Below are 22,676 nucleotides of genomic sequence, written 5' to 3' on the forward strand. Positions count from 1 at the left end.
AATTAACCCTTGGAACAACTGGCCCCGGGGTGCAGTGGATTCTCAGTCATGTGGGGTCACTCTGTCCTGCGGCTGGAGCTGTCATTCCCAGCTTGGGTGTACGGACACTCGGTAGCTTTGATGGAGATGACATGCTACAAAGAGCACTGTGCCCGCAGTGGCACGGGTGGTGGTGCAGGCTAAAATCCCATGTGAAATCCTGGGTGTGTATTCAGGCAGTGTATTCTCGCTGCCTTGATGCTGTGGCCACACTGCTGTGTTCAGCGCACTAGCTCCATCAGAGCTGGGAATTACGGCTCCCGCTGCAGCCTAGATGGACCCTTGGAGTCTGGCTCTAAAAGCTTTGCTCTAGCTCGGCTGGAGGCTGGAATCCCTGGCTCTGGCCGGGGAGATGCAGACGGACAGAGCAGGTGATGGTAATAGCCTGCACACTGTTGAGCTGAATTGCGTCTGTGCATGGCGGTGGGTGTGTGTGAACGTGCCTGTGTGCAGGTGTGCACACAACTCTGTGCCCAGGTGTGCTGGGCTGTGTCTGGGCGCCAGGGGTGAAGAGAGGTGGGGCCAGACCGTGCTTGGGTGGAGGCCGGGTAGAGAGCAGGGCCCCTCCCTCACTACGCCTTTTGCGCCTCCCTCTGCAGGATCGATAAATCGAAAGCGCTGTCGCTGCTGTTGCATGCAGCCGACATCAGCCACCCCACCAAGCAATGGAGCGTCCACAGCCGCTGGACCAAGGCTCTGATGGAGGAGTTCTTCAGACAGGTACCGTGGGGAGGCTCAGCCGGTCCCCAAGGCCTGCAGCTCTTCCCAGCTCCCTTTAAAACCAGATGAGCCCATGGGGTTCCAGGCCTTGGTCAGAAGCAGCTCAGGGGACCCAGGAGCTTGCAGTCTCAGGAACCTGTCCTAGGAGGGGAGAGATCCCCAGTGATTTCAGTGTCACCCGCTGCCAGGGAGAGTCCATACCCAGGCTGCCGGTGGAGAGTGGGATCAGGCTTCCCCCGAACCGGCTCCTCTTGGCCAGGGGAGGACGATTCCCTTACGCAGCCTAACAGCCCGAGGGCCCCAGGTAAGGCACTGAAGCTCAGTTATCCCTGCTGTGACCCCCCTTGGTCTCCCCCAAGTGTGGGCCTGCCCCCGTGTTGCCCTGTTGGTGGCACGATCTTCCCTGTGACTCTGCAGTACCAACCAGCCTTTCTGAGCCATTGCTGAGCTGGGTATTTCTGGCTGGGGCAGTGATTCCGAACCCAGCCCCCCTGACAGCAGAGAGCCAAGCCCAGAGCCTCTTCCAGCCAAGGAGCTTGTGGGCTGCACAAAATAATGGAGTTCCCCGACAGCAAGGGCGGAGCACAGAGAGAGGAAGGAACATGGCTCAAAGCCAGTAGCAGAGCTGAGAACGGAACCCCGGAGTCCTGACTCCCTCCGCACCCCCACTCGTACCCACTCTGCGATGCCGTGGGGCCTCGGGGAGCGACAGCGGCGTGGGGACTGCGATACCACGTGGCCTCGGGGTGCGACAGCGGCGTGGAGACTGCGATGCCGCGTGGCCTCGCGGCGCGACAGCAGCATGGTGACTGCAATGCCGCGGGGCCTCGGGGCGCAAAAGCAGCGTGGGGACTGCGATGCCGTGGGGCCTCGGGGTGCGACAGCAGCATGGTGACTGCAATGCCGCGGGGCCTCGGGGCGCGACAGCAGCGTGGGGACTGCGATGCCGTGGGGCCTTGGGGCGCGACAGCAGCGTGGAGACTGCGATGCCGCGTGGCCTCGGGGCGCGACAGCAGCATGGTGACTGCAATGCCGCGGGGCCTCGGGGCGCGACAGCAGCGTGGGGACTGCAATGCCGCGGGGCCTCGGGGCGCGACAGCAGCGTGGGGACTGCAATGCCGCGGGGCCTCGGGGTGCGACAGCGGCGTGGGGACTGCGATGCCGTGGGGCCTCGGGTGCGACAGCGGCGTGGGGACAGCGATGCCGCGTGGCCTCGGGAGACGACAGAGGTGTGGTGACTGCGATGTCGTGGGGCCTCGGGGCACGACAGCAGCGTGGGGACTGCAATGCCGCAGGGCCTCGGGGCGCGACAGCAGCGTGGGGACTGCAATGCCGCGGGGCCTCGGGGTGCGACAGCGGCGTGGGGACTGCGATGCCGTGGGGCCTCGGGTGCGACAGCGGCGTGGGGACAGCGATGCCCCGTGGCCTCGGGAGACGACAGAGGTGTGGTGACTGCGATGTCGTGGGGCCTCGGGGCACGACAGCAGCGTGGGGACTGCAATGCCGCGGGGCCTCGGGGCGCGACAGCAGCGTGGGGACTGCAATGCCGCGGGGCCTCGGGGTGCGACAGCGGCGTGGGGACTGCGATGCCGTGGGGCCTCGGGTGCGACAGCGGCGTGGGGACAGCGATGCCGCGTGGCCTCGGGAGACGACAGAGGTGTGGTGACTGCGATGTCGTGGGGCCTCGGGGCACGACAGCAGCGTGGGGACTGCAATGCCGCAGGGCCTCGGGGCGCGACAGCAGCGTGGGGACTGCAATGCCGCGGGGCCTCGGGGTGCGACAGCGGCGTGGGGACTGCGATGCCGTGGGGCCTCGGGTGCGACAGCGGCGTGGGGACAGCGATGCCCCGTGGCCTCGGGAGACGACAGAGGTGTGGTGACTGCGATGTCGTGGGGCCTCGGGGCACGACAGCAGCGTGGGGACTGCAATGCCGCGGGGCCTCGGGGCGCGACAGCAGCATGGTGACTGCAATGCCGCGGGGCCTCGGGGCGCGACAGCAGTGTGGGGACTGCAATGCCGCGGGGCCTCGGGGCGCGACAGCAGCGTGGGGACTGCAATGCCGCGGGGCCTCAGGGTGCGACAGCAGCGTGGGGACTGCAATGCCGCGGGGCCTCGGGGCGCGACAGCGGCATGGGGACTGCGATACCACGTGGCCTCGGGGTGCAACAGCGGCGTGGAGACTGCGATACCACATGGCCTCGGGGTGCGACTGCGGCGTGGGGACTGCAATGCCGTGGGGCCGCAGGGCGCGACAGCAGCATGGGGACTGCGATGCCATGGGGCCTCGGGGCGCGACAGTGGCGTGGAGACTGCGATGCCACATGGCCTCGGGGTGCGACAGCGGCGTGGGGACTGCTATGCCGCGTGGCCTCGGGAGATGACAGCAGCTTGGGGACTGCGATGCCGTGGGGCCTCGGGGCGCAAAAGCGGCGTGGAGACTGCGATGCCGCGTGGCCTTGGGATGCGACAGCGGCATGGGGACTGCGATGCCGCGTGGCCTCGGGGTGCGACAGCGGCGTGTGGACTGCGATGCCGCATGGCCTCAGGAGACGACTGCAGCGTGGGGACTGCGATGCCGTGGGGCCTCGGGAGACGACAGAGGTCGCGACAGTGGCGTGGAGACTGCGATGCCGCGTGGCCTTGGGAGACGACAGAGGTCGCGACAGCGGCGTGGTGACTGCGATGCCGCGGGGCCTCGGGGCGCGACAGCGGCGTGGAGACTGCGATGCTGCATACCCTCGGGGTGCGACAGCGGCGTGGGGACTGCAATGCCGTTGGGCCTCGGGTGCGACAGCGGCGTGGGGACTGCGATACCATGTGGCCTCGGGGTGCGACAGCGGTGTGGAGTCTGTGATGCCACGTGGCCTCAGGGTGCGACAGCAGCGTGGTGACTGCAATGCCGCGGGGCCTCGGGGCGCGACAGCGGCGTGGGGACTGCAATGCTGCGTGGCCTCGGGGTGTAACAGCGGCATGGGGACTGCGATACCACGTGGCCTCGGGGTGCGACAGCAGCGTGGGGACTGCAATGCCGTGGGGCCTCGGGGCGCGAAAGCGGCGTGGAGACTGCGATGCCGCGTGGCCTTGGGGTGCGACAGCGGCATGGGGACTGCGATGCCGCGTGGCCTCAGGGTGCGACAGCGGCGTGGGGACTGCGATGCCGCGTGGCCTCAGGAGACGACAGCAGCGTGGGGACTGTGATGCCGTGGGGCCTCGGGGCACGACAGTGGCGTGGAGACTGCGATGCCGCGTGGCCTCGGGAGATGACGGCGGCATGGGGACTGCGATGCCGCGTGGCCTCGGGAGACAACAGAGGTGTGGGGACTGCGATGTCGTGGGGCCTCGGGGCACGACAGCAGCGTGGGGACTGCAATGCCGCGGGGCCTCGGGGCGCGACAGCAGCGTGGGGACTGCAATGCCGCGGGGCCTCGGGGTGCGACAGCGGCGTGGGGACTGCGATGCCGTGGGGCCTCGGGTGCGACAGCGGCGTGGGGACAGCGATGCCGCGTGGCCTCGGGAGACGACAGAGGTGTGGTGACTGCGATGTCGTGGGGCCTCGGGGCACGACAGCAGCGTGGGGACTGCAATGCCGCGGGGCCTCGGGGCGCGACAGTAGCATGGTGACTGCAATGCCGCGGGGCCTCGGGGCGCGACAGCAGCGTGGGGACTGCAATGCCGCGGGGCCTCAGGGTGCGACAGCAGCATGGGGACTGCAATGCCGCGGGGCCTCGGGGCGCGACAGCGGCATGGGGACTGCGATACCACGTGGCCTCGGGGTGCAACAGCGGCGTGGAGACTGCGATACCACATGGCCTCGGGGTGCGACTGCGGCGTGGGGACTGCAATGCCGTGGGGCCGCAGGGCGCGACAGCAGCATGGGGACTGCGATGCCATGGGGCCTCGGGGCGCGACAGTGGCGTGGAGACTGCGATGCCACATGGCCTCGGGGTGCGACAGCGGCGTGGGGACTGCTATGCCGCGTGGCCTCGGGAGATGACAGCAGCTTGGGGACTGCGATGCCGTGGGGCCTCGGGGCGCAAAAGCGGCGTGGAGACTGCGATGCCGCGTGGCCTTGGGATGCGACAGCGGCATGGGGACTGCGATGCCGCGTGGCCTCGGGGTGCGACAGCGGCGTGTGGACTGTGATGCCGCATGGCCTCAGGAGACGACTGCAGCGTGGGGACTGCGATGCCGTGGGGCCTCGGGAGACGACAGAGGTCGCGACAGTGGCGTGGAGACTGCGATGCCGCGTGGCCTTGGGAGACGACAGAGGTCGCGACAGCGGCGTGGTGACTGCGATGCCGCGGGGCCTCGGGGCGCGACAGCGGCGTGGAGACTGCGATGCTGCATACCCTCGGGGTGCGACAGCGGCGTGGGGACTGCAATGCCGTTGGGCCTCGGGTGCGACAGCGGCGTGGGGACTGCGATACCATGTGGCCTCGGGGTGCGACAGCGGTGTGGAGTCTGTGATGCCACGTGGCCTCAGGGTGCGACAGCAGCGTGGTGACTGCAATGCCGCGGGGCCTCGGGGCGCGACAGCGGCGTGGGGACTGCAATGCTGCGTGGCCTCGGGGTGTAACAGCGGCATGGGGACTGCGATACCACGAGGCCTCGGGGTGCGACAGCAGCGTGGGGACTGCAATGCCGTGGGGCCTCGGGGCGCGAAAGCGGCGTGGAGACTGCGATGCCGCGTGGCCTCAGGGTGCGACAGCGGCATGGGGACTGCGATGCCGTGTGGCCTCAGGGTGCGACAGCGGCGTGGGGACTGCGATGCCGCGTGGCCTCAGGAGACGACAGCAGCGTGGGGACTGTGATGCCGTGGGGCCTCGGGGCACGACAGTGGCGTGGAGACTGCGATGCCGCGTGGCCTCGGGAGATGACGGCGGCATGGGGACTGCGATGCCGCGTGGCCTCGGGAGACAACAGAGGTGTGGGGACTGCGATGCCGCGTGGCCTCGGGAGACGACGGCAGCATGGGGACTGCGATGCCGCGTGGCCTCGGGAGACAACAGAGGTGTGGGGACTGCGATGCCGCGTGGCCTCAGGAGACGACAGCGGCGTGGGAACTGTGATGCCGTGTGGCCTCGGGAGACAACAGAGGTGTGGGGACTGCGATGCCGTGGGGCCTCGGGGTGCAACAGCGGCGTGGTGACTGCGATGCCGCGGGGCCTCATGGCGTGACAGCGCCGTGGAGACTGCGATGCCGCATGGCCTCGGGGTGTGACAGCGGCGTGGGGACTGCGATGCCGCGTGGCCTCAGGAGACGACAGAGTTGTGGGGACTGTGATGCCGCGGGGCCTCGGGGCGCGACAGCGGCGTGGTGACTGCGATGCCGCAGGGTCTCGGGTTGCGACAGCAGTGTGGGAACTGCGATGCCATGCGGCCATGGGATGTCACTACAGACTCATCCCCACTGGAGTGCGAAAACAGGCATTTGCAGCTACAAACGCTCACTGTTTGAACCAAACTCACTCCCAGAGACACAGACAGACAATCGTGTGCAGATCGAGTAGTTTCGGCTTCACACCTGCTGTCCTGCCCCCGGGGCCGGGCTGCTCAGTGGCAGATAGATTGAGCCTCATGCCCAGGGACAGTTTGAATCCTGTGTTTTGGACCAGCTGAGTATGTAACCCAGGTGTCCTGGCTCGTATTTCCCAGGCTCACAGCAGTAGCTGAGTCCACTGAATCCCTCTCCTGTGCCCAGGCTGCTCTTGCGTCACCCTGGAGCTGGGTGCCCCAGGCGTTTGGCAGGGATAATGGTGCTTTTTGTCTTGTTTCCCGCAGGGGGACAAGGAGGCTGAGCTGGGCCTGCCCTTCTCTCCGCTCTGTGATCGCAAGTCCACGCTGGTGGCCCAGTCCCAGATCGGTGAGTCGCTCCCTCCCCCCACCACACACCTGCCCTGATATATTTGGTGACTTGCCTGCCCGTTGGGCCAGGCCATGCCCTCATATCTGTGCATGCAGCCCTGCTGGCTCAGGGGTCCGTGGCACAGTGGGGTTCCAGGTGCATTGCATTCTAATGCCACCTCCCTCTGCCTCCGCAGGTTTCATCGACTTCATCGTGGAGCCCACTTTCTCGGTGCTGACGGACGTGGCAGAGAAGTTTGTCCTCCCGCTGATGGAAGAAGGCTCCAAGTCTAAGTCCTCCTCCAGCCAGCAGAGCAGGTGAGCACTAGCATCGGGGACACACAGCAGCTAGAAAGCTCAGGGGAGTGTTACTAGCACTGATGCCCTTGTAGTTTTTCAGCGTGCGCAGGAATGCAGGGTCGTATCACTATCCCTACATTCCAGGTGGGGAAACTGAGGCACGACACAGGGAAGGGACACAGAGCAAGCATATAGGAGATTTGGGATTGGAACCCAGGAGTCCTGGCTCCCAGGCTGCACACTCAGTACATAGGCCCAGTCCAGATCTCTTGTGCCAAGGGAAGTGGGGGTGCTGTGTTCACGTCTGACTGCAGAGATCCTCAGGGCAGGGCAGGGCAAGCTGCATGTCCTGGTCGAAGTCTGGTCTGTGGGGACTGCCTAGGCAAGTCACTGATTCCTTCCCAGCCAGTACCACAGAGTTCTGGGGTGTCAGTGGCTGGCCGGCTCCAGGCCTCCTGGCGCAGGGGAGCTGTTGGTGCCTTGTGTTGCCTCAATACCCCCTCCAGGAGGTGGTCACACTGTTGGGGGCCTGGGGCCTGGATCTCATGGGCAGAACCCAGAGCCCTAGGGCCAGGTTGTCCCAGCAGATCTCATTGTTCTGGGGGGAGGGGAATTCTTCATTGTGCTCAAGGATGGGGAATGGGGGAGGGGAGGATCCCAATTGTTCTCAGTGGGGGTGGAGGGACAAAGTAGAGCTGGCAAGAAAACAAGGATTTCATGGTGTGAAAACTGTCCAGGTTTTGGCATTTGGTTTAGTTCCACATTGGGACAGAACTGAGACCTTTAGATCTTTCTGACAAAAACCCAGAGAGAAAGCGAGAGAGACGCACCCCAAAGTACCCAGCGGGCCAGGTGCTCACCGGGGCTGGGGACAGCGGCGTATTATCGCCTAGGCCGACAAGGCCTAAGCCTCGGGCAGCAAATTTGAAGGGGCAGCAAATTTATAATAGCAGCCAGAGGCGCCAAGTTCCCCCAGCGCCGGTGGGTGCTCGTGCCCCCCTGCCCCCGCCCCAACTCCACCCCTTCCTAACCCCTTCCCCAAAGTCCCCCCGCCAACTCTGCCCCTCCCTGCCCCTATTGGTCCCCTTCTCCAAATCCTAGCCCCACCTCCTCCCCTGAGAGTGCGGCGTTCCCCCCTCTTCCTCCCAGCTGCGCGAAGCTGTTTCATGCACAAGCGCTGGCAGGGAGCAGGGAGAAGCAGAACCCAGTGGTGTGCCCAGGGGAGGAGGCAGAGCAGAGGTGAGCTGGGGCCAGGCGCAGGGCGGAGAGCTGCTGGTGGGGGCTCTGCACCCAGCCCCGGAGCACCCACGGAATCGGTGTCTATGGATGCCGCGATTCTACCAATCACAGCACTTATTGAAAACACCAACGAGGGTGCGAATTTGTAAAAAAACTAAAAACAAGTTTTTATGGGGGCGGCAATTATTTCAGGGCCTAGGGGTGGCAAAATCATTAATCTGCCACTGGCTGGGGAGACACAGGGTCCAGGTCCAGCTTAGCCCAATTCAGAGCATGGATGTGAGCCTGGGCCTTCCACAGCCCAGGGATCAGGAAAACCTCTGCCGGTGTCTCCATTCTGGCTGTGGGACGGTCGTTCAGCCTCGAGGAATTTATCTTAATTAAGTGTTTCGGAGATGTTCGAAGGGGATGTCTGCTGGGCTGGGCCAGCTCGTCACTGGGGTCAGTGCCGTGGACTAGATGGGCCTGTGTCCTCTGACCCTGCCCTCAGGGGCACTCCCTGTCCAGAAATAGAATTAGACTGAAACACTAGTAAAGTGAGGCAGCCCCCGATGCTGTCCAGAGGGGCCAGACCCCCCTGTAGGCTGGTGCTGCTGTATGAGCCCCTGGGCCTCAAGAGCCAACACAGCACAGAAGAATGCCCGTGAGACTGGACAGCAGGATGCCTGGGTTCTGGTCCCATCTCTGCCACTGGTTCATGATGCGGCTGCAGGTAAATCGTGTCTCGCAATCCCTCGGTTTCTCCATGTGTAAAATGCTGACACTACTAGGAAGGGTGAATGAGCCTGCTTCTCCTCTTGCTCCATAGTTTAAGGCCAGAATGGACCATCAGCTCATTGAACGTGGCCTCCTCTCCAGCACAGGCCATTGACTATCACCCAGCCACCCCTAGGTTGGGCCCAATGACTTTATTCAGACCAATGTACTCAGGCCTCAGAGAGCTACGCTGTTGTGGGCCACAGGCAGAGAAGAGGAGAGGAGAGACCGGGTGCCACCAATAACCAAGGCCCCTGCCAGGGCAGGGAATTGATTAGGTAGGCTCTGCCCAGATGATCCCAGCAAGCAATCCTTGCTGCAAGCTGCAGAGGAAGTTGAACCCCTGCCCCCAAGGTCCCTGCCAATCTGACCTGGTGGAAAATTCCTTCCTGTCCCCAAATCTGGCCACAAGCATGACCCTGAGCATGTGAGCAAGATCCACCAGCCGACATCTGGACAGAGGAGTCGCAGCTCCAGGACCAGCTCAGAGCAATGGGCCACTTATCTCAGTGGAACTTCATTGACCACAGCGATGTTCCTCCAGTGAAGTTACCCACGTCCAGCCCCATGTGTGCTGACGAGCCCTAGTATCCCCATGAGCCATGTACGTTCCCCTGGGCATCCTTCCCCACCACCCAGAGATTCCCTTGGATGCAGTCCGACATGGCCATGAAAGGAAAGATGCTGGAAGCTTTGGGACCTGCCTGAACATCCAGCTCTGGCAGTACCGTCAGCTGATCCTTATGCAAATGAGATGCTAATCTCACTGCTCTAGATGCGATGACTTTGAAGAGTCTCCTAAGAAAAGACCCCCCTTCCCCCCCACTTCAGAGCACCAGGAATATGTAAAACAACCATCGTGGAGACTTCCCCAGACTGCCAGCAAAGTGCTGGTTCAGCCTGAGTTTGGGCTGCAGCTCCAGCCCAGTCGGCCCCTGCCATGTTGTAAAGGCAGGTTCCCAGTTGTGCTGCCTGCCTGAGTCCCTGCTGGGCCCTGGAGCAGTTACAGGCGATGGTTTTTCTCTATGGGAACAAAGGGGAATTTCAAGGTGTCGCTTCCAAAGGCCTTTATCGCCGCAAGGCTCTGGGGAGGTGGGTAGCAGGGCCAGGCGTGGCCTTGGGCAAAGTCAAGCTCTGCGTAAATGGCTCCTTTTTGTAGCTGGGAGTCATGGCCCAACTTCAGAGCTTCACAGCAGCTCTGTGTGCACATGCCAGTGTGAGAGCCAAAGGCCAGTGACCCAGCTGGGACCCTGCCGATGGCTCCAGGCTGCAGTGCCTGAGCCTCACCATTAGCAAATGTTCAGCGTTAGCACCATTTCACCAGGGGAGACTGAGGGTCAGACCGAGCCAATGAGCCCAAGGGCAAAAGGCCTGAGCCAGAGTCGTTCCATTGACTTGAATACATTTCGGATCAGGCCCCAAACAAGTAAGCTGTAGAAATGGGGATAGAACCCAGGAGTCCTGTCTCAGCTACCCCTGCTCTAACTCACTAGAGCCCACTCCACACCTAGACCCAGGAGTCCTTAGCCACAAGACTTAGCAAGTGACCAAAGACAGTGGGGTTTGTCGTGCTGGTGGCAGGTGCCCCTCTAGACACGGGGTGCCTGTGAACACCAACACCATGAAGGGATAATTGAGCCTGGACAAATTTTGCATGACTTTCACATGGTTGTGTTTGCCAGTGCAGGCCCCACAGCCACGTGCAAATGCCACCCCCCTGGGGTGTTGCTGGGAAAGGTTTGCCCGGCTAGGGCTCCCAGCTGTCTCGTGTGTGATCTGTGCTCGCCCCCTGCTGGCCTTGTGCATAACACCATCAGCAGAGGATGGAACAGGTCTGAGGGGAGTAAGTGGGGAGTCCCGAAGGAGGATGGAGCAGTGGGTCCAGCAGAACTCAGCACTGCCCCTTCCCTGGGGTCAGCACCAGCAGAGCCTCCCTATTGGCAGCTGTTCTTGTCCTCAGGCCGGCAGCATTACTGCTCCCCCTGCTCCTGCCACTGGATGGCAATCTCACTTCCCAGCCTCATTAGCAGGCGCTCTGAGGAGGCAGTGGGGGGTCACAGTGCAAGGGACTGGGAGCTGCGAGGCCAGGGTTAGGGGGTCTCATCTCAGCTGCCCCTGTCTGTGAAGGAGCAGGTGCATCCAGGGTTATTTGTTACTCCAGCTGAGGGGCTGATGTGCTGAGCTGTTGGGTGCAGGCAGCTCCCATGGCCGTAGGCTGGAGTGGAGGAGATTAAGCCCGCAGTGTCCTCACCTCAGCCCAGCCCCAGCCCCTCTGTCCCAACTGTTGGGGCTCCCTGCCGTGCATCCCAGCCTTGGTGTGGTTCCCACACTACATTGGCACTGCCCCCTCTGGCTTCCCTGTAGCTCCCAATGGAGGCAGCCTTCCCTGGACGAGCATTCAGAGCTGGGTGACATCAACACCGACATCACCAGCTTCCGCTCCACCTGGACCAAGTACATCCAGGAGAACAAGCAGAAGTGGAAGGAGCGAGCGGCCAGCGGTACGTACTGGGCATGCAGGGCTGCGAGGGGTGGGGGGTTCCCCAGGACCTGGGGCCCTTTGAGGAGAATCCCTCCCCCCCACATCTGAGAAATTCTCAGGCTGATCTCACTGTGCCCCCGCACCCTCTGGACTGAGTCAGGCCCAGCCTGGGAGCAGCACATCGCTCCTCACCGGTCCCGGCCAGGGACAGTAGTGGCACGGGAGGAAGGGCCTGGCTCTGTGAACCTCGCTCCTGCACCAGGGGAGTGAGGGAGCCAGGTGGGCTCTGAGCAGGGCTTGTGGCTGTGGCAGCATGGCCCACAGGGCTGAGGGTTGCAGGTGCTCCTGGGAGCAGGCAGACGGGGGCCAGCGGAAGCTGTTCATCTAATTCCAAAACCAAACCAACACAGGGAAGTGGAGTGAGATGGAGAAAGGCCAGACACTCCAGCCCATGCAGGCTGCACGTTAGCCGAATGGCAACCCCCTGGTGGCAGGGTCTGCGGCCCTGCATGAGACAAGTTGGCAGGTCTCAGCTCAGTCCACATGCCTACCTATTTCAGGTGGCACGAAGCAACCCCCTCATGGCACCCCACAGCGAGGCCATGGAGCCAATGGTCCACATTCACTAGCTCCATCCTGAGTGGGGTCCCTGCCGCCCTGTCTCATGAGCAAGCCCCAGTGCCCCACATGCCCTGTCTCTCCAGGGATCACTAACCAGACATCCATTGATGAGCTGTCACCATGCGAGGAGGAGCCACATGCACCCGAAAACCAGCACAATCAGAATGGCGATGTGGAATAGCACAGTCTACGAGGGAGTGAGGTGAGCACCGGTCACCACGAACCCGGAGTCAGTGCGGCCTGGCGCTGCCCCCTGGCACCGGTCACCATGAACCCATAGTCAGTGTGGCCTGGTGCTGTCACCCTGCACCGGTCACCACGAACCCGGAGTCAGTGCGGCCTGGCGCTGCCCCCTGGCACCGGTCACCATGAACCCATAGTCAGTGTGGTCTGGCGCTGTCACCCTGCACCGGTCACCACGAACCCGGAGTCAGTGCGGCCTGGCGCTGCCCCCTGGCACCGGTCACCATGAACCCATAGTCAGTGTGGCCTGGTGCTGTCACCCTGCACCGGTCACCATGAACCCGGAGTCAGTGTGGCCTGGCGCTGCCCCCTGGCACCGGTCACCATGAGCCCATAGTCAGTGTGGCCTGGCGCTGTCACCCTGCACCGGTCACCACGAACCCGGAGTCAGTGAGGCCTGGAGCTGTCCCCTGGCACCGGTCACCACCATCCTGGAGTCAGTGCGGCCTGGCGCTGCCCCCTGGCACTGGTCACCATGAACCCATAGTCAGTGCGGCCTGGCGCTGCCCCCTGGCACTGGTCACCACAAAGCCAGAGTCAATGTGGCCTGGTGCTGCCCCCTGGCACTGGTCACCATGAGCCCATAGTCAGTGTGGCCTAGTGCTGTCACCCTGCACCGGTCACCACAAACCCGGAGTCAGTGCGGCCTGGCGCTGCCCCCTAGCACTGGTCACCACAAACCCGGAGTCAGTGTGGCCTGGCGCTGTCCCCTGGCACCGGTCACCATGAACCCATAGTCAGTGTGGCCTGGTGCTGTCACCCTGGCACCGGTCTCCACGATACCAGAGTCAGTGTGGCCTGGCTCCATCATCTTGCTGCCTCTCACTGTGAACCCAGAGTCAGTGCGACTTGGTGCCTTAGAATCATAGAATCATAGAATATCAGGGTTGGAAGGGACCCCTGAAGGTCATCTAGTCCAACCCCCTGCTCGAAGCAGGACCAATTCCCAGTTAAATCATCCCAGCCAGAGCTTTGTCAAGCCTGACCTTAAAAACCTCTAAGGAAGGAGATTCTACCACCTCCCTAGGTAACGCATTCCAGTGTTTCACCACCCTCTTAGTGAAAAAGTTTTTCCTAATATCCAATCTAAACCTCCCCCACTGCAACTTGAGACCATTACTCCTTGTTCTGTCATCTGCTACCATTGAGAACAGTATTACTCCTCGTTCTGTCATCTGCTACCATTGAGAACAGTCTAGAGCCATCCTCTTTGGAACCCCCTTTCAGGTAGTTGAAAGCAGCTATCAAATCCCCCCTCATTCTTCTCTTCTGCAGGCTAAACAATCCCAGCTCCCTCAGCCTCTCCTCATAACTCATGTGTTCCAGTCCCCTAATCATTTTTGTTGCCCTTCGCTGGACTCTCTCCAATTTATCCACATCCTTCTTGTAGTGTGGGGCCCAAAACTGGACACAGTACTCCAGATGAGGCCTCACCAATGTCGAATAGAGGGGAACGATCACGTCCCTCGATCTGCTCGCTATGCCCCTACTTATACATCCCAAAATGCCATTGGCCTTCTTGGCAACAAGGGCACATTGCTGGCTCATATCCAGCTTCTCGTCCACTGTCACCCCTAGGTCCTTTTCCGCAGAACTGCTGCCTAGCCATTCGGTCCCTAGTCTGTAGCTGTGCATTGGGTTCTTCCGTCCTAAGTGCAGGACCCTGCACTTATCCTTATTGAACCTCATCAGATTTCTTTTGGCCCAATCCTCCAATTTGTCTAGGTCCCTCTGTATCCTATCCCTCCCGTTCCCCCGGCGCTGGTCACAGCAACGCTGGAGTCAGAGTGGCCTGCCTGGTGCCTTCACCCTGCTGCCTGTCATTGCGAACCCAGAGCCAGTGCAGCTTGGTGCTGTCACCTGGGCGCACTGTGCCATCCCAGTTGGGAGGATCCCACTCCCGCTCTGCCCGGTGCAAATGGCACACAAAGAGCTGAGCCTGGCAGGTGCTGAGTACACCCGCTTACCCTGATGACAGTCCTCCGCTCCCTGCTCAGCGGGTGCGTCAGAACCTGCAGCCAGGGGCCACGAGTCCTATGGGCTCATGGTGCCCGGGCTCCACCAGTATTCAGGGCTCAGGGGGCCCGGCTCCACCAATGTTTGGGGCTGGGTCTCTCCCCCGGCCCCGAGCCTGCCACTCATCCTGACTCTGCTCTGCCTGGCATCAACTGCTGCCGCAGGGTCCTAATTCACTAATGGCAGGGCAGGCTACCCTTCTCCAAAGCCCCAAACCCCTCAACTCCAGCCCCAGACAGAGCCCTCATCCCCCAGCACCCTAATCCTCTGCCTCAGCCCTGAGCCTCTCCCACACCCCAAACCTCTCCTCCTCAGCCCCACAGCCTTCACCCCTCACCCCCTCCTACACCCTTACCCCCAGCCCAGAGCCTGCACCCAAACTCCGTCCCAGAGCCTGCACCCCTCACCCCTTCCTACACATCCACCCCCAGCCCAGAACCTGCACCCAAAAGCTGTCCCAGAGCCTGCACCCCTCATCCCCTCCTGCCCCCCTACCCCCTGCCTCAGCCCAGAGCCTGCACCCAGCACCCAAACTCCATCCCAGAGCCTGCACCCCAGACCCCCTCCCCCACCCAAACTCCTTCCCAGAGCCTTAGGCAGGTGGGGAGCAGAGTTTGGGGGTGGCGGGTTCTGGGCACCACCAACATTTCTACAAACCTGCCACCCCTGCCTGCAGCAGGGGTCGGCCGTTCCTGGTGTGGTACAGTCAGGGTTGTGGACATGGCAGTGCTGGCCTTCCCTGGGCTCGCTCTCCATCTGCAGAAGCAAGACTCCCTCACCTCACGCGGACACAGAGGTGCCTGGTCTGGGTGACAGAGCCTTTAGGGCAGCGATTCCAAATGGTCCCCGCTCCTGTAGTGACCACATGTTGTTGCCCTCTCTGCTATTGAGGGCCCGGCTGTCAGATACATTTGGGGCATCTCAGCCCAGATCCTGTGGCTGTCAAGCAGTGGTTGGGCAGGGGAGACCACACTCCCCTCTCAGCCCCAACAGAGTTGTCCCTCTAGGGCAAGGCTGGAGCTTGCTGTGCTGCTGGGGTGTGAGTCTGCAGAGCTCTTCCCCTCAGCCCCACTCTGGTACAGCCAGTTCTGACTTTGACTGGAGGGAGCTCAGTGGTTTGAGCATTGGCCTGCTAAACCCAGAGTTGTGAGTTCAATCCTTGAGGGGGCCATTTAGAGATCTGGGCCAAAAATTGGGGATTGGTCCTGCTCTGAGCAGGGGATGGGACTAGATGATCTCCTGAGGTCCCTTCCAACCCTGATATTCTATGATTCTATGGTTGGAGTAGCTCATTGCCGTCAGCTGCTGTGAGGTGGAGGGCAGTGGGACGCACTGTCCTGCACAGAGGGGGCTGTGCCCCAACACATTCTCAGACTGGTACTATGCAGGGAGCACCCTGGCTCAGCAGGACCAAGGGGAGGGAGAAAGTGGGACGTGCTGTCCTGCACAGAGGCAGCCGTGCACCAATGTGCCCTCAGATTGGCACCATGTGGGGGCGCTCTGGGTCACTGGGTCCTGGACGGGGTGGGGTAGTGGGATGCACTCTCCTGTACAGAGGCGGACATGCACCACCATGGTCTCAAGTTGGCATTATGTGGGGGGGCGCCCTGGCTCAGCAGCGTCCAGCGGAGGGGGACTGTGGGACGTGCTGTCCTGCACAGAGGCGTCTGTGCACCAGTGCACTCTAGGTTGGCACAATGCAGGGGTGCCCTGACTCAGCGGGGCCTGGCGGGAGGGCGGATCCCGCTGTCTAGGCCTTGACTCTCCCGCTCTGACCCAGCAGGTCCCATTTCCAACTGAATGATGCAGTTTAGTCCAAAGTCTTCGATGCCATCGAAATCAACACCATTGCAGGAGGAGCCGCCGCAGGCCAGAGGGCGAGCAGGAACAACCATTGCCAAGATATAAAAATTAATGTAAACTTAGAGTCAAGGGAAATCCTGATGTCACCGAGCACATGGCCTGAACCCAACAAAGACTTTGCTCGCCGCCACCACCCCAGAGCTCTGGCATGGCCAGGCCAGCCAAGCCAGGTACTATAGGCCCCTGTTCCAGCTGCCTTCCTGCCCCACCCCTCCAGCTGGGGCTATCAGAGGCATCTCACTGCCCAGCCAGCAACCTCCTGGAGCTGCTGGGCCAGGGCTTTGCCTGTGTCTTTTTAGAGGACGTGTTCTCTGGAATCCCAATTTGTCAGACGCCCAGGGATGATTGAGGTGCAGAGGCTTCAGGGTGATCCACAGGCCTGTGGGAGGAGTTTGGGGGAGAATGGGGTGCCAAATTGGTCACTTGGGGAATTGTGGACTCCAGCAGTGCCCCCAGGGCATGTCACAGCTGCTTACCTGCCCACTGGAGCCAGGATGGATGACCACTGCACAATACCTGTCTGGGGTGATGCCTGCACCCCCCAGACTCAGAGCCCCAGGGCCTACCCTTAGAACAGAACATGGGCTGGGTCGCCCCTTGTACCCCCAGACAGACACACCCACTCCTCGCAGGCCAGAATCTCCTCCCCGTCTCTAGTGGGGTCCCTGCAAAGGAGGGTCTGGCCTCCAGTGGCAAACCCTCCTGACTTGCAGCCCCAATATTTATCTACCCGGAGCCCAACATTCAAACAGACCCTGTGCCAGGCTCAGGCCCAGCATTGTGAGAACAGCTATTGGGCCCCTACCTGCCAGGCCAAGCCCCCAGCTATGGTGTGGGATTTGGGCCCACCTTGGGCCTAGGCTGGAAAAGTGGGCGCCATGGTGTGACACTCCCTGTGCGTTAAACCCCCTTTCTCAGGGCTCCCCTCCAATTTGATTGGGTCAGGACCCACTCTCCTTCCTGCGGGGAACCCAGGAGCTCCCTGCAGATGTCATGGGGCTGGCGTGGGGGCTGTGGTATTTGACACCAAGGGGCTGTTGTGTGGAATCTGCTCTCGCCGGGTCCCGTGCAAGTTACAGATGCAAGCCCCATGTTACACATGTGGGGAGTGTGTTTGTTCTGTGCCTCCTTGCACATGGGTCCTTGCAGCATGACGGGAGGCTCCACTGGTCATGGGGCGGGGAGTGTACACGCTTTTGCCTGGATAAACACTTGCTAAACAGTAAAGGAGCCAGGTACACGCTCCACAGTAAGGCCAGGTGAAGCCACGTCTCCCAGATGTGCAGGGTAATAAACGGAACTGAGACAAGGGCTTCCCAAGCCCTCGCCACCCCACCACCCCCTCCATCCTGTGTCTCTCACTAGGCCCCTGAGCCACACCTGTGGAGGAGGGCATGGAAGGACGGGCAGGGACCGTGGCAGGTGTGTTCACCCTCTGCCCTGTGGGGTAGAATGACCATAACAGAGCAGATTATTACTCTGATCCATATCCTGAGGCTGGAGGGGGGCTCTAGAGCAGGCCTCTTTGCACACCTGGCTGTTAACAGGACTCGGCTCACAAGTGCAGGGTGGCCTGGAGCAAACTCCACAGCCCCATTCCCACCTCACAGCACAGGGATGGTGGGTTTGTTGTTTTGTTTTTGTTTTTGTTTTTTTTTTGGGGGGGGGAGCACGTTTGAACCCTGAACTCTCGGCCTGGTTGACTCACACGTGCAATGACTGTGGCAGCCTCAGTTTACCACCATTAACTCTACTGAGTTGCCGTGGGCTGTGGTGCAGCAGGATTCAGCAAGAGCCATGGGAGCCAGCAGGCTCTAGGGGCCTTGGCAGAGCTGGGGGCAGGACTGGACTAGCAGGGGCTGGGGGGCTGTGCACCCTAGAGGGGCTGGAAAGGGACTGAAGAATAGGTTGTGATAGACTAGCATTGGCAGAGCTGTGTGTCTGGGGGGCTCAGATAGCAGGGGCTGCAGGTTGGGATTGAGGGGCATCGGCAGAGCAGGGGCAGGGGAGCCCAGGGCTGAGCTACCAGGGGGCTGCAGGTTGGGATTGAGGGGCATCGGTAGATCTGGAGCCGGGGATCCCAGGGGCTGCAGATTAGGATTGAGAGGCATCAGTAGGGCAGTGACTGGGGAACCCAGGGCTGGGATCACAGGCGCTGCAGGTCAGAACTGAGGGGTATCAGTGGGGCGCCGGTGGGGATGCATGCATGAAGCCTGTCTCTATCCAGCCCACTCTGTATCAAACTGTAAATATTAAGTTCCCCCGATTCCCAGGGTCACAGGGACTCTGTTCCAGCCGGCTCTGTGGTGGGGTTGTTTGGGAGCTGACCAAGGCTGGACTTCCCACGGGTTCATGGGTCAGGAAAAGCCAGAGGATTTGTCTAGATTTGTCTAGATGAGGAAAGCCCAGAGCTCCAGGTGAGCCTGCTCCAGTCAGCTACCTTGGCCTGACCTCAGGTGACCTCGAGTAGGGAGCGGCACTGTCTGTGCTTGGCCAGTGGATGTGAGCGAGGACACCAGGGGGAGCTAGGGAGGAGATAAGTGCGTATTTAGCGCATATGTGTAATAGTACAGGCAGGGAGCTGGGAGTTAGGACTCCTGGGTCCTATCTGCAGCTCTGGGAGAGGGGTGGGCTCCAGTGGATTAGAGCGGGGGGAAATGAGGACTCTTGGGTTCCATTTCCAGCTCCGCTACTTGGAGGGTGACCGGGGCCAAGTTACCCCCGCCTCAGTTTCCCCCGCTGTCTAAGGGGTTAATGACATTTCCCCAGGGGGTTGCCAGGCTAAATTCACTGCTGGTTGTCAAGTGTTTGGAGATGCTTGGATGGGAGAGGGGAAAGGGGGTGTGAGTGGGGAGCTGGGCTCCACACTTGGCACTTCCCGGACTACAAATCCAAGACACCCTTCCACTAAAACGCCAGCCTGTCCTGCAGCACATGCTGGGGGCTGCATGCTCAGGGGGCTGACAGGTGCACTTGGTATAGGGGCTGGCCGCCCTGTGGTGGGGGGCACTGGAAGCTGCATGCTTAGGTGCCAGAGTGGATGCTGGGGGGGGGCGCTATAGGGGCTGGGAGCTAAGGACTTGGTGGGGGTGGGGGTGAGGCTGAAGTACACTTGCTATAGGGGCCAGGAGCCCTGGGAGTGGCAGGGATGTACGCTTGCTATAGGGGCCAGGAGCCCTGGGAGTGGCTGGGATGTACGCTTGCTATAGGGGCCAGGAGCCCTGGGAGTGGCTGGGATGTATGCTTGCTATAGGGGCCAGGAGCCCTGGGAGTGGCTGGGATGTACGCTTGCTATAGGGGCCAGGAGCCCTGCTCTCGGTGAGGGGTTGGGAGCCAGGTGCTCTGGAGGGTCCCTGAGGTGTACTTGCTGCAGGAGCTGGGCACTTGGGAGGGAGTGGGAGGTGCACCGCGGTAGGGGCTGAGAGCCACTGCTCAGGGGAGGTGGGGGTGCACTTGCCGTACAGGCTGGGTGCTCTGGCGGGACAGGGAGATGCACCAGCTATAGGGCCTGGGAGCCGCATGCTCTAAGGAGTGCACTAGCTATAAGGGCTGGGCGCTCTGTGTGTGTGTGTTGGGGGGATGGACAGGTATATCTGCTATAAGGGCTGGGCGCTCTGCAGTGGGTGGGGACAGGTAGGTATATCTGCTATAAGGGCTTGGTGCTCTGTGGGGAGGAGGCAGTTATCCCTGCTATAAGGGCTGGGTGCTCAGGGGGTGTGGTGGGCAGGTATACTTGCTATCAGGGCTAGGCGCTCGGGGGCGGGGGAAGGGAGGTATACCTGCTATAAGGGCAGGGTGCTCAGGGGAGGGCTGGCAGGTATACTGGTGCGTCAAGCCATAGGACCTAATCTAAACTAATCTAATCTAATCGCCTTTTATGATGAGATTACTGGTTCTGTGGATGAAGGGAAAGCAGTGGATGTATTGTTTCTTGACTTTAGCAAAGCTTTTGACACGGTCTCCCACAGTATTCTTGTCAGCAAGTTAAGGAAGTATGGGCTGGATGAATGCACTATAAGGTGGGTAGAAAACTGGCTAGATTGTCGGGCTCAACGGGTAGTGATCAATGGCTCCATGTCTAGTTGGCAGCCGGTATCAAGTGGAGTGCCCCAAGGGTCGGTCCTGGGGCCGGTTTTGTTCAATATCTTCATAAATGATCTGGAGGATGGTGTGGATTGCACTCTCAGCAAATTTGCGGATGATACTAAACTGGGAGGAGTGGTAGATACGCTGGAGGGCAGGGATAGGATACAGAAGGACCTAGACAAATTGGAGGATTGGGCCAAAAGAAATCTGATGAGGTTCAATAAGGATAAGTGCAGGATCCTGCACTTAGGACGGAAGAACCCAATGCACAGCTACAGACTAGGGACCGAATGGCTAGGCAGCAGTTCTGCGGAAAAGGACCTAGGGGTGACAGTGGACGAGAAGCTGGATATGAGTCAGCAGTGTGCCCTTGTTGCCAAGAAGGCCAATGGCATTTTGGGATGTATAAGTAGGGGCATAGCGAGCAGATTGAGGGACGTGATCGTTCCCCTCTATTCGACATTGGTGAGGCCTCATCTGGAGTACTGTGTCCAGTTTTGGGCCCCACACTTCAACAAGGATGTGGATAAATTGGAGAGAGTCCAGCGAAGGGCAACAAAAATGATTAGGGGACTGGAACACATGAGTTATGAGGAGAGGCTGAGGGAGCTGGGATTGTTTAGCCTGCAGAAGAGAAGAATGAGGGGGGATTTGATAGCTGCTTTCAACTACCTGAAAGGGGGTTCCAAAGAGGATGGCTCTAGACTGTTCTCAATGGTAGCAGATGACAGAACGAGGAGTAATGGTCTCAAGTTGCAGTGGGGGAGGTTTAGATTGGATATTAGGAAAAACTTTTTCACTAGGAGGGTGGTGAAACACTGGAATGCGTTACCTAAGGAGGTGGTAGAATCTCCTTCCTTAGAGGTTTTTAAGGTCAGGCTTGACAAAGCCCTGGCTGGGATGATTTAACTGGGAATTGGTCCTGCTTCGAGCAGGGGGTTGGACTAGACGACCTTCTGGGGTCCCTTCCAACCCTGATGTTCTATGATTCTATGATTCTATGACCACTGGGGTCTAGCCCGGCTCTAGGAGGGCATGGCAAATGGAGCGGGGGGTTAGAGCAGGGGGACTGTGAGTCAGGAGATCTAGTGGTTGGAATGGGAGAGTGGGACTCAGGACAGGGGTTCTAGGCCAGGCTTTGGGAGTGAATGTGACTGGTGGTTAAAACAGGGAGCTGAGTGGGTCCATCTTTGCTGCTGACTTGCTGTGTGGCTTTGGGAGAGTCACCCCATGGCCCGTGTTGAGTCCCCTCCTCTGTAAAAGGGGGCTAGTGATGCTGTCCCACCTGGCAGAGTGAGGGCTTGTTTGGGGGCTGAGTCTGATCTGCAGGGAGGCGGGAGGGCAAAGGTACCAGAGAGGAAGAGCAAAGGGAGACAAAGCCCCACCCCACTCAGAGCCAGTGGCCTGTTCTTAGAGCACCCAAGCATCAACTTCAGGCCACATCCTGCTCCTGCCCACACCATGGAAAATCACCCATGGAAAACCCTCCTGAAGGCCTGACCCAGAAAGCACTGAGCACCAGCACTGTCTCTGAGATCAATGGAAGGCAGCAGGGCTCAGCACCCCACAGGATCAGGCACTAGGTGAGACAGAATCAGGCCCAGAATCAGCAGCTCCCCATCATGAGCGTCCGTGGGACTGACCTCACCAAACTGGCTTCCTTTCAGCTGTGAGGACCTTTAACCTGGTCGCTGCTTAGCGGCCACGCAAGATTGCAGCCTGCCCCAGTGGCCATGAGTTGCTAAGCTCTCCTGCCCCGCACTGTAAATACACCCAAGCTCACCTCCACCATGGGTATTCTCTGTACGTGTTTGTACTTCGGGCATAATTTTCTACCATGCAGTTACTCTTTGTTTCTCGAAACTGGTTATTATACGAACAGCTCCACATTCCGATGCTGAGCCCAAACTGTGCGCATGTAAAAATGAAACTAAGGAACTAATCAAAAAAACTACACGAAGGACAAATAAAAAACAAAAGAGAATTAAAAATGGTTTCTGTTGTTGTTTTTTCCCCTGGCTTTGGAAATAATTTTTAAAAGGCCCCCCAAAGGGACAAAGGGAAAAAGACTTCACAGGGCAAGACAGGAGAGAGAAAAGTGTTTTTTGGTTTTTTGTTTTTTTTAAGAAAAGCCCATTTCTAATTTTAGCTCTGGCTCGGGAAAGAGAGCGGGGTGCGGGGGGGTAATTGTTAGAGCAGGATTTTTGCTACCAGCATTTTTTTGTAATCCGAAGCAGGAAGCCTGTCCCAAAAAAATCAGTGGGGCCATTGGATAATCAAGGTGCACTCAAGGAAGACAAGGACGCCAAATGAATTCGTTGCATTGGTCGTCACTGCAGATGTGAGGGAGAGTCCAACACCTGAGCTGTTCTTTTTTAGGTGACAAATCTGAAGAACTGTTCCAGATTGAGGTGTCAATAGAGGAGGTTTTGGAACAAACAGATAAATTAAGCAGCAGTAGGTCCC

General features: G+C 60.2%; 1 protein-coding gene across 4 annotated transcripts in view; it reads left to right on the forward strand.

The window, feature by feature from the left end:
- PDE1B (phosphodiesterase 1B) overlaps positions 1-19,160 on the forward strand; it is a 151,762-nt gene extending 132,602 nt beyond the window's left edge. For 3 of the 4 annotated variants that reach the window (XM_084610337.1, XM_084610340.1, XM_084610339.1), the window contains exons 11-16: positions 639-759; positions 6,542-6,623; positions 6,802-6,922; positions 11,264-11,400; positions 12,086-12,204; positions 16,045-19,160. In XM_084610337.1, the coding sequence (XP_084466463.1) occupies positions 639-759; positions 6,542-6,623; positions 6,802-6,922; positions 11,264-11,400; positions 12,086-12,183 (559 nt within the window). In that variant the 3' untranslated portion in view covers positions 12,184-12,204; positions 16,045-19,160. Of the gene's footprint in view, positions 1-638; positions 760-6,541; positions 6,624-6,801; positions 6,923-11,263; positions 11,401-12,085; positions 12,205-16,041 lie in introns of all 4 variants that reach the window. The other variant, XM_084610338.1, reaches the window with a different exon arrangement.
- The last annotated feature ends 3,516 nt before the right edge of the window (positions 19,161-22,676 follow it).

Source organism: Lepidochelys olivacea (genome assembly GCF_965140295.1).
Source record: "Lepidochelys olivacea isolate rLepOli2 genome assembly, chromosome: 20".
Classification (NCBI taxonomy): domain Eukaryota; kingdom Metazoa; phylum Chordata; order Testudines; family Cheloniidae; genus Lepidochelys; species Lepidochelys olivacea.